At 41.5% G+C, this 17169-nt stretch overlaps 1 protein-coding gene across 5 annotated transcripts in view; it reads left to right on the forward strand.

Annotated features, from left to right (window-relative positions):
• The window catches only part of LOC143315765 (diacylglycerol kinase zeta-like), a 78204-nt gene extending 64077 nt beyond the window's left edge, over positions 1–14127 (forward strand). For all 5 annotated transcript variants that reach the window (XM_076723155.1, XM_076723156.1, XM_076723154.1 and 2 more), the window contains 6 exons: positions 1067–1116; positions 5399–5439; positions 5963–6083; positions 6470–6506; positions 6941–7040; positions 12259–14127. In XM_076723155.1, coding sequence (XP_076579270.1) covers positions 1067–1116; positions 5399–5439; positions 5963–6083; positions 6470–6506; positions 6941–7040; positions 12259–12375 — 466 coding nt within the window. In that variant the 3' untranslated portion in view covers positions 12376–14127. The remainder of the gene's footprint in view (positions 1–1066; positions 1117–5398; positions 5440–5962; positions 6084–6469; positions 6507–6940; positions 7041–12258) is intronic.
• Positions 14128–17169: the final 3042 nt, after the last annotated feature.

A 17169-nucleotide genomic window follows, 5' to 3' on the forward strand; every position in this document is an offset into this window, starting at 1 on the left:
ATCACCTCATCTAAACCATCAGTCCCTTTATTCACCACATTTATGATTATATATGTGTGTGTGGCCTACTGTTGTAGGTCATTGCTTTGCAGCTGAAAGGTTTCTTGTTAGCAGGCACATCAGCTGGTTCCACATTGAACAGCATAGTAAAAATGTTACCAAGTGCCTAAAGTACTTTTCACACTCACCAGCATATCTAGATGTTGTAGCAGGTTATTGCTCTTGCACAGTAGGAAAATGCACAGTGTTACCCCCTTCCTGTTTCGCCACAGCGCCAATGTAGGGTCAAATCATTTCACATTTGAAAGCAGTGAGATGAGGAGCTGTCCGGATCTTGAGGTTCAGCTCTGAGAGGTACTTGGCAATGTCCACCATGAAGGCCAAATCGCACAGACACTTCCCATGTCTGGTTTTCCCTTATTTCATGCTTGGGAAAGTGTAGCTTGCGTGGATGCTGCTCCACTACTCGATCAATAAAAAAAGCTGAGCCGCTGAAAAGCTGTTTGATTCATAAAACAACGACGCTGCCACCACGATACTGCGATGAAAGAAGGCTGTTTCAGGAAATATGGTGTTTGAGCAGCAGGAGTGTCTGCGTATGTGGGATTGAGTCAAAATAATCTACACCGTGTGTGTTCGTGCTAATGAAGGAACATGTCACTGCAACTTTGTGGCTCATTGATATGTTCTGAATAGATTCAATCAGAATCATGGAGCTTTATGGCCCAGAGGAATAAGATACATCAGGCTTTGATCCGCACAGTACTTACTGTCGGGGGACGGTAACGCCATGTTGGTTTGGGTCAGCACGTGGGATTTGATGAGCATCTGAAAAATTCACCTCAGTGATCCTTGAACGCTTTCATCCACTACTGATTTGTGCACACAATGCCACATATCCACAGCGTGTGGTTTTTTTTTTTTTGATCCGCTATCAAAAAAAAAAGAGTGTTTACATGAGTGTTTGTGTGTGTTTGAGAGTGTTTTTTGGCGCTGCAAAAGGCTGTAAATGTAGATTGAAGTGGTTGATCGGCTCTTCAGTCTGTGTTGCTCTCTCTCTTTCCAGACAAGAAAAGAGCCAAAAGCCAAGTGAAAACGAGAGACAGAGAGAGAAAGGTAATACACACACACACATGCACACACACATATTGTTGTCTTTCAACACTTGTGAAGACCCTCATTGATATAATGCATTCCCCAAGCCCCTAACCCTTACCCTAACTACAGAGCCTCTCTTTTAACCTAACCTAAACGTTTTTATAACCTGAACCTTAAGTTTGACCCTTCTAACTGTCCTTTGAAGTACTGAGGACTGATCACACACACACACACACACACACACACACACACACACACACACACACACAGACAATTTAAAGATTCATTTAAATATTACAATACCCAAAGAACTAAACCTTGTAGCTGACAGGTGTGTCTGTGGGTAAGAAAGAGACGTTAGGTAGCCTCTATGTCCCCAGACAGACTGTTTTCTTCCCTGACACATATTTTCTCAACCTCTGTCTGCTTTCGCTCACTTTGCATGCTGGGAGTTGGGCGTGTGGGAGCCTGAGCTTTCTTTGCTGTCAGCTTCACTGTGGTTTTATTCTCTTTGAGAGCTTGCATGTCTTCACTTCATGATCTGGTTCAGTGGTGTTTCTTTCTTGGTGACGAGTTTGCCGGCAGGTTTGTGTTTGATGCCAGTGTCGGTGTTCCGCATTTTGAGCTGAACGCAATCCGGTTCTGCCAGTGATTAAAGTCACTGAGGAAATCAGTCCCATTCTGCCTCAGCAGCAACTAATGGAGTAGTGCTGTTATTTTTGAAAGACATGTTGAAAGCCAGCTGCCTCAGAGGAACACATTCTTAAATTTTGACTGTTTAGTATACATAAATTGACATCTTTAAGGACAGATTCTCTTTTATGACAACTTATTTTTGTAGCTTTGCTCCTCATCTCTGTGAGTTACAATAAAGAAAGAAAGACATCCTTTATTAGTCACGCCACACAGTACATGCAAACACACACGCCATGCTTTGGTGAAATTCTTCTCCGCTTTTGACCCATCCTGGTCAGTCCTTCCTCCGCGGCAGACCAGGAGTGGTGGGCTGCCAGCCGACCAGCGCCCGGCGACCCAGTCTCCTTTTTGTCACCATTGGTCAGATGGTGATCTTCATGCATATTTTTAGAGGGGGGTTTGAAAACAAAACAGAAACAAAAAAATAAACTACAATAAAATGAATGAAAATGACAGTTTCAGATATTCATGTTCTAATTTTATGCACGTGTGGAAGCAACGGTGAATTTTAAATGTGTTTCTGGGTGGCACATTCTCCTACTTCACAGACAGTGTCCTACCCTGGCTCACAGTTTGTCAATTGTATCGTGCATGGAGGTTGTCCAGCAGAGGGCCATGTGAGTCTTAAGCCTGCAGTCTTGACCTGCATTTGCTTCTCAGGTCGGTGAGGGAGGAAGGACGTTGTCGCTCGTCATTACTGTTGCTGTCAAATATGAGAATTGTTTCTGGCAAGAGATAAGCGGTGATAGTTGGATGAGCTGACCCTCCTCAGTTGCTGTCGACCTTGCATCATACGGTGCGTTGTCTTTGAATGGAAACTGTACCCATGTCTTGTCCCTGCACCAGGAGTCAGCCTCAGAAAGGTATTTCCCAAATTGAACCTTGAGTGCCTCCAAGTACACTACAATACCAAGTGTCATGTAAGATGACAGCACCGCAGAATCTCCCAACTCATGCACCGATCGAAACGTGGCCAAAGTTCCCTCCCTGACTCACTCCCTCCATCCTCTGTTTTGTCATAGCTGGATGGCATGTGCATTAGCTCTGTGCTGCTTTTGAGAAGCAAAAACTACAAAGAAGACGTACGCTTCTCCAACACATGAAACAACAACATCAGAACGGTAAAGCAGAACAGTGTGTTCTTCTCCCAGGACAGCACAGAGAGTACAAAAGAGATGTGTTTGTAAAGCGCTCTTCTTGACAAAGCTGGCAGCTTTCACAACCGAGTCCATAACGTCTTACAATTCAGACACTCTTTCCTTTGGTAACAAGTGACTCCCTGTGTAGAATGCAGCGTGGGCCTAGTGACTCCAAAAAAAAAAAAAAACAACAGTCTGTGCAACAGACAACAAAAACTACAATAAACAAAGCCCAGAATGGAGATCTATGAGAAGGCTCGTCTATAGAAATGGCCTTTTAGAAAGAGTCCAAAGATTCAACAAATCTGGGAGAATTTGATTCCAGAAGGTTGGAGCTAAAACAGTTGACTTGCACTGACTTTTCAGCAATTACCACCACAACAATGGCTCAACAAAGTTTTTTTAACAAGTTAGTTTAAAAAAAAAAGGAGTTGAGGAAGAAGATGCGCCACTGCCTCCATCAACCAAACAGCCAAATTTGAAGGTATTTCCATGCACTCTCAAAAATGGAAGATCAAGTTGCTTTCCATCAAAGTGGTTGGAATCCAGTGAAAATAAGGATGTGCTTTTCTGTAACGTGTTCAGACATTTCCCAAGCGGAGCTGACAGCCCATTTGTGAGACAGGGGTTTGTCGACTCGACCTACGTCAGGTATGCCAAAAACACCAGACGAACAAGCCCCACTCCGTTTAACTGGACAAGTTTCAAAGCTATGATGTCATAGACAGTTTATATCTGGAGAGGAATCAGAACCATCTAAATTTTTTGGGGGGATTTTGTGATGTTTTGTGTCCAGCAGTTAAGTGCACACAGGGAAAATGCAGATGCTGTCAATAAGAATATAATAAAGGAAATTTTGTAGAAGAGTTGAATCTGAGTACTGACCATCACAACCAGTTATCATCACAACACATGCCCAAATAATCACAGACCTCAGCTCCTTAGAAGCACAGCAGAGTATAATTCTAGCAGCACTGATCAACAATCAATAATACTACAATCAATAAACCTCCACCGTCACTTCAAGCTAAAATTCCGAGCATAAAAACAGCAGGGGAGCGTGCGCCGTCCGTTCTGTGTGTCTGCGTGGGGAGAGGGAAGAGAGAAAAGGAAAGATGGCAGCCAGAATGTCTCATCACGTCTCTGACAAGAAGATGGCGTAGAGCCAAGCAGATTTACGCTAACGCACTATCTGTGCATTTATGGTGTGTGTGCAGATGCATTTAAAGGCATGTAGAGGTGTGCGTGAATGGGCCTACTAGCTTTTGCATGCGATGGCAGAAACACAAGCTGAAGCCATGGGACATCATAATCAATATAACATGTATGGTGCACAGAAGCAAGCAGCGAGCACAGTGATTGAGGTGTTTCAAACAGCGACCAACAGGTCTTGGTGATCTGTTAATTTCCCAACAGTTCAGTAAAGCTTACACAGCAATGAAACGCACAGTAGCACACTATCATTAACCTGCCACTGCCCAAACAACAGCATCTTACTTGAGATCCCTTTGGGAGCGATTAGCATGTGTTTAGTCCGTCTGGTTGGTCCAGCAGAATAAGGCTGGATGCTGAATTAAGTGTATTCATTGGACAGCTGGCATTTCCAGTCTAAATCCTAAATATATGTTTATAATAAAACAAATGAAAACATTAAATCTTGTGTAATGTAAATCAGTTCGCATTTCTAAACTTTTCTATATAAAATTTGACACTATCTGTTCCTCACAGCTGCTTTACACTGTACCAAATGCTCCTCCCTCAGTTCATTAAATCCCTGCAGCCACGTGAAGGCGGCAGGACACATGATATATCTGCAGCCTCTGGTTTGAATGCAGTGCTATCACACGAGGTCGATCACAGTTTTAACCTTGATTAAATCACATGCAAGCAGCATCACCATGCTGCAGAGTAACCACACGCACTCTGCACACATGAGAGTGGTCTGCTATAACTCGGCAGCCTGCCTGTTCTGTGAGAGACATCGGATTACCAAAACTCATTAATCCTGTGCGTCACAGCCTCCTTTCCAACTTTCCTAAAGTGTCATTCAATTTTTTTTTTATTACTAAAATGTACTCGCACTGCAAATACTTCTGTATCACATGAATTGCACCATGATGTACAACACAATTTACAACTGAATCTAAGACTGAAACAGCAATCATTTAAACAGCTTCAGCAAACTTAAATGGTAATTCTGAATCTTTTGTCATTATACGCAGTAACTTTGAAAGAAACCACCCCACACATGAACCAGAATGGCAGCATTGCCACACAGCACTTGTGTTTGCACTGGGGCCTTTTTTCTTCTGATGTTTAGGCTACAGCTCAACCAGATGGGAAAGTTTCTTTTTTGTCATTTGCAACTTGACTTAATTTATGCGCTTACATCCTTAAAGGAGTTTGTATTGATTCTACTGCTCTTCTCAAATAGTGTGTCTCTTTCTCTCGCTCTCTTATGCTAGAGATGCTGATCGAGTGCGTGAAGAACAAGGACATAAAGATGGTGAGTTTGAGCATTTATATGTATACATCTCAAAGCTTTAGGCTACTTTGGAGACTGCACACCTGCTAACTGCTTACACTGTGACAACATTCTCAAAAAACTTCAAGAAAAGCTACAGAAAAAATCTATGATTTCCCTCTAATAGTCTAATTGCAAATATTATAATTAAGAATCTGAGAAGACTAAGGAGTGGTCGTTCAACATTGTTCAAGTCAAACAGAGCAAAAAGAGAGTGAATATTGGACTTTCACTTTCATATTCAACAGGTGGACACAAATAAGACTCTAAATTAATGCTAATGTTGCTCTGTCTGCATCATGTATATATATATAAAAAAAAGCCACTGTTTGTCAACACATATCAACTTCATAAGGTCATGTATCAGATGGTGTGTTTTCAGCTTGTTCCACTGTCCGTTACTGGTCAAAAATATCAACGAATGCAGGATTACGTTGAAGAGATTTTTCTGTTACTGTTTACAGTATTTTGAATCTTTTCCATTTAAACCCCATTTCACCAAAAGCTGCAGGAGATGCACCTGAAGGGAGCAGACCTCACTGCGCTGGACTTATCAGGCTGCAGTTTATTGCACCATGCTGTCAGTACAGGAAGCAAAGAGATGGTCCGCTACATCATAGACAATGGTAACTGCAGCAAACCATCATCCATTATGAATTACAACTTACCATATAACTATTGATTGTAATGAGATTCGATTTCGATTCAATTGTAATCAATTTCTAACACATCCAGGTCTCTGAACCATGAGAGATGTCAGAATATACAATTTTACAGTTACAGTATATAAAGCACATTGTTTTATACTTTTGTAAATGCTGTTTGTCAGCATCTAACTGATTATCAGTTGGCACTGTGATAAGGAGAATTAATAAATCCAATTCATGAAAAAAAGCATTTTCCATTTGTGTTCACAGAAAAACACTGAACATCAACAAATATTGTATGCCATTGACAACCAACAATAGTGGGTCTCATCACTCTACAGTGATTTCCTCTGTTTGTTTTCCAGCTCCAAGTGACCTGCTTGACGTCACAGAAAAACTACAGTAAGTTCAGCTGTGGTTGTCTTTATCGTCTAAACCATTCAACAGTTCAAATATTAAACTTGAATCAGTCAAATTAATGGATTTAAAATGCTAATCATCAAGTTGGTTTCGTCCTTTGGTTCCATCCTGTGACAATAATTACATTTTTATGGACACATAGATGACACAGTGTGGCTGAGAAAATGCTGAGAAAACTTTGTCCTGTGGCACCAGCTTTCATGTTGTTCCACTGGGCCCTGGTCTGTCCATGTGTGCTGGGCATCTCAACTATTGCACTGTATTTTAAAGAGAATAAACATAAGAAACTAAGCAAAAGGAGTGGGTTGCCTGATCATCAATGGTGCTTGATTCCCAGAAGGCATCATATGGTGTTACTTCATGCTCACTCGTTCCGTCTCTCCCTCACTCCCTCTCTCTGTGCTCTGGACCACCAGTGGGGAGACGGTTCTTCATCGAGCTGCATCTCTGTGTCACAGGACCATCTGTCATTATCTGGTAGAAGCAGGAGCCTCATTGATGAAAACAGACCTACAGGTAGGTTCTGCACATATGCACATGCGTATGCTATATATGAATGTAGAGTTCAAAATTTACTGTACACCATTTACTCAGCTATACTGATTACACATTAGAACTTCAACTGACTTTAAATGCATAATATCACAAACACTTTACTGACAGTTAATGACTCCCATTTGTGAGTACCCTGCCAATTTGAAAGTCTAATTTTCCAACTCACCAGATGCATCTCTCTTTTGATGCTTAAATATATTTAAATGCTCACCCTGACTGGAAATATTGTCAGGCAGTGGAAGGAACACTTTGAGAAACTCAAAACTTGAGACACCCTTTGTGGATGGCTGGGACTTGCTCTGCTGTGGAAAGGCACCAGGGGTGTATGAGAGAAATTGGGTGGGGTGGGGGGAACCTTTTTCTTGTCAATTTTTATAACATCTGTTGAGGGCCATACTAAACACATATGTATATCACACTAACCCCTAATGTGATGGCTGGAACTGTTTCTCTGGCTGGAACGAGGCGCATGATATTAGTTGGAAGTAATGATGATGCTACTTGTAGCTGGTTTTTCAGCTTTCGCTCAATCAACTGAATGGAACTCAGCAGAACTGCGCCTTTGCAAGAATTTTGAGCTTTTAAAAAAATTCAATTCAATTCAATTTTATTTATATTGCATCAAGTTGTCTCAGGACACTTTCCATATAGAGCTGGTCCAGACCAAACTCTTTATCTACAGAGACCCAACAGTTTCCTCATGAGCAAGCACTCGGCAACAGTGGTGAGGAAAAACTGCCTTTTAACAGGCAGAAACCTCAGGGTGGGCGGATATCTGCCTCGACTGGTTGGGTTAGAGAGAGGGAGAGAGAGAGAGAGAGAGAGAGAGAGAGAGAGAGAGAGAGAGAGAGAGAGAGAGAGAGAGAGAGAGAGCAGCTTCTCCCAGCAGCTTCTATTATTTTTCCAACCCAGTTTACCGTAAATGAAACCACATCCACTTCTATATCACAAGTTCCTCAACTGCCACATTCTCATGGAAACAGTCCTCACAACGGTCAAATAGTGGCACTGGCAGCTAGTAATGGCTCACACTTCCTATGGCGGGCACAGCTGCCACTGGCCTGCTGCTGTTGCTGTGGTTGCCATTGCTGCAAAGGAGATGCCGACATGCACACAGTCACTGTTGCTGTTTGTGGCATCTGCGGATGACAGTTTTGTCAGAGTGTTATCAGTTGTCAGTGTTGTATTAGACTTGCTGGAAGTAGCATTTCCATTGTGTCATTTTTACATTAATTCATATGTTTTTGAGAGTATCCCTGTAACCATAGTAACTCATTGTAACTCCTTCCTGCATGTCACGGCATGAGAAGAGAGGGAGAGACAATGAGGCACACTGCCGAGCAGCATGCATACAATATATTATACTACAATCTATCAGATTCATCTGTATTTCTCACTTTCTTCCTGATGGTCTGAATAATTCGCTGCTGCTGATGCTGCTCTGTGTTGTCTGTCCGTATCCTCTTTATGCGCCGTTATCAGTTATGAATTCGATTTTCACTGCACAGGAAAAGGTTCTGCTGCATGACTGTCACAATCACTTTGTGACATTTGGCAGGAGTTTTGTTGCCTAAACCTGAAATTTTAAGTCAACCCTAGGAACTAACTCAAATGAGACAGGAACCCTATCTCGAGGACAAAGGGTGGCTGTGGCTCTGGAGGGAGAGCGGTCGTCTACCAATCAGGAGGTCAGTTGTTCGATCCCTGGCCTCGGCAGTCCACATGCCGAAGTATCCTTGGGCAAGATACTGAACCCCAAAACTGCCCCCAATGCTGCGCCATTGGTGTGTGAATTCACATGTACAGTACACCACATTGGATAAAACTGCCAAATAACTAATTGTAATTGTAAGGTCGTGTGTTTGCCCCATTCATCCACCATTACTGTCTGTTTTGAAACAGCTGTGGATCACCAGAAGTGCCACTGCTAGCTGGTGCTTCCACTCTTTGACCCACAAGAGGACACTTTCCGTGGGAATGCAACCATCAAGGCACTTGTCATACAGAAGTGGCCGCGGTTTCATCTGAACTGGGTTTGAAAAACAATGGAAGCTACTTGGAGTAGTACGCAATAGAAATGGGAAATGACACTGGACTGTCACCTAGAACTTTGGTCCTGTTGAATCACAAACAAGTGCTATCCTTCCTTTTCCGTTATCTGAATTGTTTGAACTCTGAGGGCCACCATACCGTCTGGCCCGGGAACACCTTGAGAAAAGCAGAGGGATGTTTAGGTTTCCGTGCTTTGCTATCCAAAGCACACCAAACGTGGCCGGAGAACAGTGTAACAGAGAACACACGTAGCAAAAGAGTCCAAAAATCAGAGAAAGGTTTTCAAAACAGCTTTCTCCACAATACTCACGCTGAGATTTGACATCACACACGGGAGAGATCAGGACAAACTGGCGACCATGGGTGTGCAAAGCCAACCTTAAATACTCCTGGTCTGATGAGCCTAATGCGCAGCAGGTGCGCAGGTAGGAGGAGCCAGCAGAGAGAGAGAGAAGGCATGCCCAGCCTCAGACAGACAGGGAAAACAAACAGACAAATAACACTAAGGGAAAAGGGAAAATGGAACACGCTAGGAATAGACAAAAGGACAGATCCTAACACAGTGAACCAGTAAAGGTTGGCTTTTCTGGTGAAGTCATTGTGGCAACCATTGTGTCTATCTATCTATGCATGTGTGTGTGAGCGTGTGTGTGCGTGCGCTCCCATGTGCATGTGCGTGTGGGTATATGTGTGTGTGTGCGTGTTTTTTTTAATGCATATGTGTGTGTCTGTATGTGTTTCAAATATGCATCTTTCATTTTCAGCTTTCCATGGAGGTTTCAACTGCGTAGAAAAATCTCCTAACTGGCTGGACTCAGCAATGACCTAGATACAGACAGAGAGAGGGGAAAGAATAGAGAGAGCATGTGAGAGAGACAGACAGCGAGAGAGTGCGGTGAATGGAAAGAGAGACAAATAACTTGAGAAGAGAAGGCTAAGATTTTGTCATTCGCTATACGCAGTACTTTGTTTTATCTCTAAATCTCTCTGCACTCACCACTAAGGGGTCCCTCCCCCCCATGGTTAATGTAAACTGGCGGCTTTAGGAGCAGTTGTGTTATGCTCCCTGTTCTTGAAATAGAGCTCAGCTCCCTTTCTCTGTCTCTCCCTTTTCATCTCTCTCTCTCTCAGCTAAGTAGAGTCTGTTCTAAAATCTGGAAATGATTCAGCGTAATAGCCCCTCCGCCATAAACAGCCATGTGTCATGTTTTTGCATGTGTGTGTCCTCTCAAGGACACATGTTTATTTCATTTTCAAATTAAAAAACTATGCACATTATCACACACATACACACACATTTTAGACATGGCAACTGGAACCTAATGAAACACCACAGCCTTTCCAGCATAGAGGAGAGGCTTGTCATTGTGGCAAGTGGGAATAAACTCTAACAAAAGCCTGTCTTGTTTTGAACAAGACTCAAAGTCTAAAGCCCAAGTTTCATTACAGGTTGCAGTGCAAACGTGTCAGACAGAATGAACACCATGGTGGTGATTTTGCTATTGTGAGATTCTTACAGTACATTACAGTGTTAAGGGCGAGGGTGGCACAAGACCAAAGACCACAGATTCAAAATCCAAATGGTTCATCATGAGGAGCATGAAGGTGCTCAGCAAACATGAGAGACAGTATCTGGTGTGGAAATTTGACTGCTTTGTGCAAAAATGTACATGTTATTTGGTCAGTGGATCAAATTTAGTACAAGCAGAAGCACCCACAGTGAGCTGTTAGAAGAATAGATGCAGACTGCAGGCTCTACTGTAGTTTGTATAGGTAAGCACACCTCCAATGTCAACAAGGTAAACATCTTACTTTACCTTGTTGGGCTGTACTATATCTGCATTTAGACATAGACATACAGCAGTGCTAGTTAACCGTGTCTTCCGTCACAAGTCTTCGTCAGGAGCTCACCAGGTGTCTGAACAAAGAAAGCCCCATATGTAAAAGTAAAAGCCTGAACAATGAACGGCACACATGTAGAGTCTTAAGAACTAAGGGGCAAAGGAACGATCTTTAACAATGGTCATCGTGTCAGATTTAACGATCACACTGCCAGAAACTCATGCCATGTCCTATTATTAGCGCAGCTGGAGTGGTTACTCTTTTGTCTGCCTGCCCTTTCCTCATTTTGCCCATCTTTGCACCCATGTATCTTCGCCTTGCATGAATCACTAATGACCTGGGAATGTCTGTGTCCTCGTCTGACCCTCCTGATCAACACTATCAACTTGTCTGGATTTATATCTGTTTTGTACTTTCTACTAGAATTGAAATCTATGCTCAGATTTGCACCACAGCTCCTTCTTCAACTAATTATGTCTCCCCACTCTCCCGTTTCCCACCTAACTCTCTTCGCTAATCGTAATACACAACCAAGGATTAATCAATGGTCTTTCTTGTACTCCTAAGAATCGATTTAGTAGAATAGCTGGACTCCCCTTTGGGTCTTGACAGAGTCTGTCCAACGCCAAACTCGATGTGTCATCAGTCCACAATGGTTTCAGAAAAACAGCCCATTCAACCTGAGGAAAAGCCTCCTCTTCCAGTCTAAAATTTCTGCACCTTCTGGTTGATCGGCTGTGAAGTCAGCACGCAACACCTTTTGAGTTTATGTATGTTTATTCAAGATGTTGTGATTGCCTGTGTTTCTATATCCCTCATTTAATTTCCACTGTCCATCTAATAACTGCAATCCATATGACTACAAACGCAAAATATTATCAGAAACACTTTAGGATTTTAGGACCGAGGATAATGTTATGATAGCATAGCCAGCTGCTCGCCGGGCTGATGAGGGTTTCCACTATTTCTTACCAAACATTTGTCTTGACTTGTTCCTCCGCCCTCAAGGAAGGCTCCTCCTCACTGTGGTTACCTGACTGTGCTCTGGAGAGAGCACTTGATTGGTAAAGGAACAGACGAGTCAAGACAAAAAATTCTGACACGCGTTGGTTCAAGTTTAAGGAGAAATCATCAATCATTTGATCACTGACTCCTCCAGTCCATCTAAATGTGGACTATTAATGCTGGGCTGCTAATGGAATAAAGGAAAATAAAAGTGAGTGAGTTCAAGACATAATGACATACATAATCTCTGTTTCTGTAATTCTCTGTGTCTCCTCATCAGGGTGATACTCCTAAGAACAGGGCTGAGAAGGCTCATGATGCTGAACTGGCAGCCTATCTGGAGAACAGACAGCATTACCAGATGATACAGAGGGAGGACCAGGAAACAGCAGTCTGAAACTGCTGAACTCTTCACGAACATGACATGGATGAAGAAACTGCTGTCCTCTTCCTCCTCTTCGTGAGCCTGACGGGAGCTCATTTAGGCCTGTGTGATGGGGGATTGATGAGCAGACTCCAGTTTACTGCTAACCTGTGTCCCTCCTTGAAAGCACAGAGTGCAGCCTGAGAGTAAAAGCTGTGCCAATTCAGATCTCAGTTTAATAATGATTATGGCAGTGATTATTATGATGGAAGTGTGACAGTTATATTGAGGGTTGAGGCATAGAGTAATGAAGACAGATACACAGTATGGTAAGATTATGAGATGTTCATTAAGTCATTGCTTCTGATTTTGAGCAGCTCAGTAAAACATTTTTTAATGAAGTCAACAAAACAGAGACAGTTTTGGGATGATCAGAAGCTTGTTTCATGTTTTCATGCTTTCATATCAAACAAAGTCAAAGGACTCCATGTTCGTTGCCAAAAACTCAGTAAATATAGTTTATTTCATACAACCATGGTTCAAAAATCAAACCAGACTATTAAACTTACTATTTACAAATGTAAAGTCCAGTTACAGCAGTTTCCTTTTGAGGTTGCTTTGTGCTTCGTGGAAAAATATCAGCCAAGTGGTGAAAGAAAAGAACGGAAAAGTCAGAAAGCCAAAACCCTTTGGATTCACCCTCCTGGGACCATGAATATCCATGGTTGATTTTATGGAAGTCAGACCATTTGCTTTTGAAATATCTTGTCATGAACCATGATTTACACTTTGATGCCATCCATGACCCCGGATCAGTGACTCCTCTGTTAGTTGGAAAGAAGTGATTGTGATATTTTGGTTGGTATCAATATATTGTATTTTGACAAAATGTTCATGTGATCACTCAATTTTTTTCTTTCTTTTTCTGACTGGATGGGAGGGTTTCCATTAGAGTACAGTCACATCGAATTATTGTAAAATCAAGTCTCAAAACTTGCATGATTATTATATTTTGTAGTGCCAAATATTGATTCAAAGATAAACCCAAATCCCAATCCCAGTTTCTGTCAACTCACTGTTAATATTTTGAAACTGTAATGTGTACTGAGTTTTTAATATTAACACTGAGCAACAAGGAACACTTTGATTTTAGGGGCACTTTTGGACATCACAGCAAAATCAAACATTAAACCCAAACCTACCTCATACAATACAGTGTAGCACCACCAGCAGAAAAAAACTAAACAGCTAACAGTAGATAATGACTAAACGTAAGTAAACAGAGGTTTGTAGATCACTGAGTACAGTTACATTATTAGAATATACTCTGACTTTGATTCAGCACAGCAGCTGCTGAAAGAGTTGTCAAACCAAAAACACATGTTTCAAACAAGCTTCACTGACTTTTTTTTTTTTTTTTTTTTTTTTTTTTTAATTTTGTTTCGCCTGTGAATTTTAGCATTTGAAATGTGTTGGTGTCTTCAGATTAGTTTTGCATTGCCGGTTAACTCTTGCATGTACAGCATCGCAGTGACAAAGCAGGTTAGTTCTTTTTTTATTTACATCTGTGGCCCATTTAGTCCTTATCCTTTCATGTTAATGACATTGCTTTTTTGGTGACACATTGGTGTGAAACAGTAAAAATTGATTTCATTTTCTTTTTGTCTTTCTTATTAATCCTGCCTTTGTTTTTGTTTTTGTTTTGTTTTTTTGTTTTTGTTTTTTTTGCTTCATTTGATATTTGCAGAATTTGTTATAAGTAATAAAAAAGATAGTATATTTGAGAACATGTTTTTCTCGTCGTGTTCTGTCATGAATGGGTTCACAGTGGAGTTGGTTGAAAGCCTGGTGCATCTCGTAATGAAAAATAATAACTAGGTTCAGGAGCACATCCCTTTTCCTCACAAGTATTTAAGCTCACCTGTTTCATTAATTTCCCCTTCAACTCTGTCTTCGCCCTGCATGTGACAAACAAGCATTACAGAAAATCGCTCCCCTTACACCAGGGACCAGCAGCTGCTGTTTCTTGCCAACATTAGTCTTTTTTGATTCGGTCATTATACCCACAAGAAGAAATGTCAAATAACTGCAGTGTAAGGGCCAAGTCACTGACGCAAAACTAGGAATGATGAAATAACATCTTATTTATATATTCTTAATATTTACTGATTATTTATTTTGTAATGCCTTATTTATGAATTAAAATATTAATTATTCCATGAAGAGGTATATGTATCTTTACTTTTGTACATGCTACGATGCGCATTAGTACGGTGGCCGACGAGGGCAAACCCGCCGCAAACGGCAAAACGCTGCAAACACAGGAACGATGCAAAGCCAAAAACACACAAACACACAAAACAATTGCGAAAGAAAAACGCTGCAAATATCAAAACACACAAAACCGCAAAACAACTGCAAGAGAGAAACACCGCAAATTCACTCGACAAACGGAAGTGCGCCAGGCCACTAGGGGGACTCGACCTGAGGGATGGACCGGTCCTGTGGGACCGTGGGAGCAGACCCTGTTGAAAGACACGAAGAAGAAGAAAGTTGGCTAAGTTTTGGAGAGGAGAGAACTAAAGCTAAATTAAATTAAAACACGCTAACATTAGCTACGTAACTATGCTGCTCTTCTATAAAATTGCAAAAGGTTACGGCCAAGTGTTTAAAAAAATACACAAAGGAAAACGTACCTTTTTCACTCGCCTCTCCAAAACTTAGCCAACTTTCTTCTTCTTCGTGTCTTTCAAGAGGGTCTGCTCCCACGGTCCCACAGGACCGGTCCATCCCTCAGGTCGAGTCCCCCTAGTGGCCTGGCGCACTTCCGTTTTGTCGAGTGAATTTGCAGCGTTTCTCTCGTGCAGTTGTTTTGCGGTTTTGTGTGTTTTGATATTTGCAGCGTTTTTCTTTCGCATTTGTTTTGTGTGTTTGTAAGTTTTTGCTTCTGCTTCGTTTCTGTGATTGCAGCGCTTTCTCTTGCAGCGTTTTTCTGTTGCGTTTGTTTTATGTGTTTGTGTGTTTTTGGCTTTGCATCGTTCCTGTGTTTGCAGCGTTTGCCCTCGTCGGCCACCGTACTATTAGTGTATACAAGTATACAAGCTAAGACCATGTACAATTTCTGCTTTGTAATATTTCTGTATGACAGTAGAGACAGACTTGTCATCCTGGCTCTCATACTTTGTGGTTTAAATACCACTTGCCAAGAATAGCAATACGTTTCCTATGTTTTCTAGTCACAATGGTATGTTTTCTGTTCAAATCAAATATATTAATCACCCTGTCACCATATTACTATAAATCATATTTATATACTTTTGTTTTTATTGCCTAAAATCATTTATGTTGTGAACATATTGTTAGAAAATTACACCAGCCCTTTTTTCTTCATTTTTACCAATCGCCTGTTCATCTCTCACTGCACCAATTATAATAATTAAGGAAAGACCATACATACTTTGCATTTTTGCACCAACAGAATTTTCAGAATTTGTCTTTAGCAGCCAAATACATTGTGTGAAAAATATATAGAGCAGACGAGCAAATTCTAGTTTAACAACAGTCAGTGATGGAATGAACTGGATCCATGCAAATTTGATATTTGTTGCTGCATTCATTCCTGTGAATTCTTTTCCCCATTTAGTGCATTTCAAGTGCAAGCTAATTTCTCATGAATAATGAAAGCTTTATTTCTGAGGTTATTTTGGTGTCTTTGATCAGGAGTATGACACACCGCCAACTGCTACGCTTATTGCTGGGGGACTTCCCATGATACACCAAGCTCCTCTATTCTTTTCTACCTCTCCATCTGTATGCATTCATGTCCTACTAAGTCATGTTGCTACTACTTAACCTGCCTTTTCCTCGGGAGTCTTTGTACTCTCTCGTCTCGCAGGTTCCCATGGATAGTGGCTGCACCTGGATTATGGATTATGGTCGCGTCTACTGCCGTGGCCCTGCCTGACATCCACTGCAACAATTATTATTAGTTATATTTTCATTATTATTGGTGTTTATTGTATACATATTAATATGTTACTGATATGTATAAAGTTTGTAAATATATATACTCATAAATATGGCATATACTTCTATACTACTATATTACTAGATATGATATATCACACACTATTTTATCATTAGTGAAATGTCTATTATTATAGCTGTCATTGGTGCTGTCATTGCTGTGCATTCCTCTCCGTTCCTCTCTCTCTTTCTCTCTCTCTCTACCCTCTACCTCTGTACCATCCTTCTCTCCACCTCTCTACCCCTATAACCAACTGGTCAATTCAGTTTTATTTGTATAGCACCAAATCACAACAGAAGTGGTCTCAGGTCACTTTCCATATAGCAGGTTCAACCACTATTCATGGGAACCTGCGAGAAGCACAAAGACTCCGGGGAAGAAGCTAAGCTAGTAACACACTGTGGTGGGACATGAAAGCGCGCAGATGGAGAGGGAGAGAAGAACAGAGGAGCTCAGTGTATCTTTGGAGGTCCCCTGACAGTCTAATGCTGTAGCAGCATAACTAGGAGCTGGTGCAGGGCAAGCCTGAGCCAGCCCTAACTATAAGATTTATCAAAAAGGAAAGTTTTAAGCCTATTCTTAAATGTAGAGACAGTGTCTGTCTCCTGGACAAAGACTGGAGATGGTTCCACAGGAGAGGAGCTTGATAGCTAAATGCTCTGGCTCCTGTTCTTCTGGTCAAGGTAGATGGCGCCCACCCAGAGCCTGGTTGTACTCAAAGTTTCTGCCTGTTAAAAGGAAGTTTTTCCTCGCCACTGTTGCCAAGTGCTTGTTCATGGGGAAATTGCTGGGTCTCAAGA

This window comes from Chaetodon auriga, chromosome 23 (assembly GCF_051107435.1).
Source record: "Chaetodon auriga isolate fChaAug3 chromosome 23, fChaAug3.hap1, whole genome shotgun sequence".
Lineage (NCBI taxonomy): Eukaryota > Metazoa > Chordata > Actinopteri > Chaetodontiformes > Chaetodontidae > Chaetodon > Chaetodon auriga.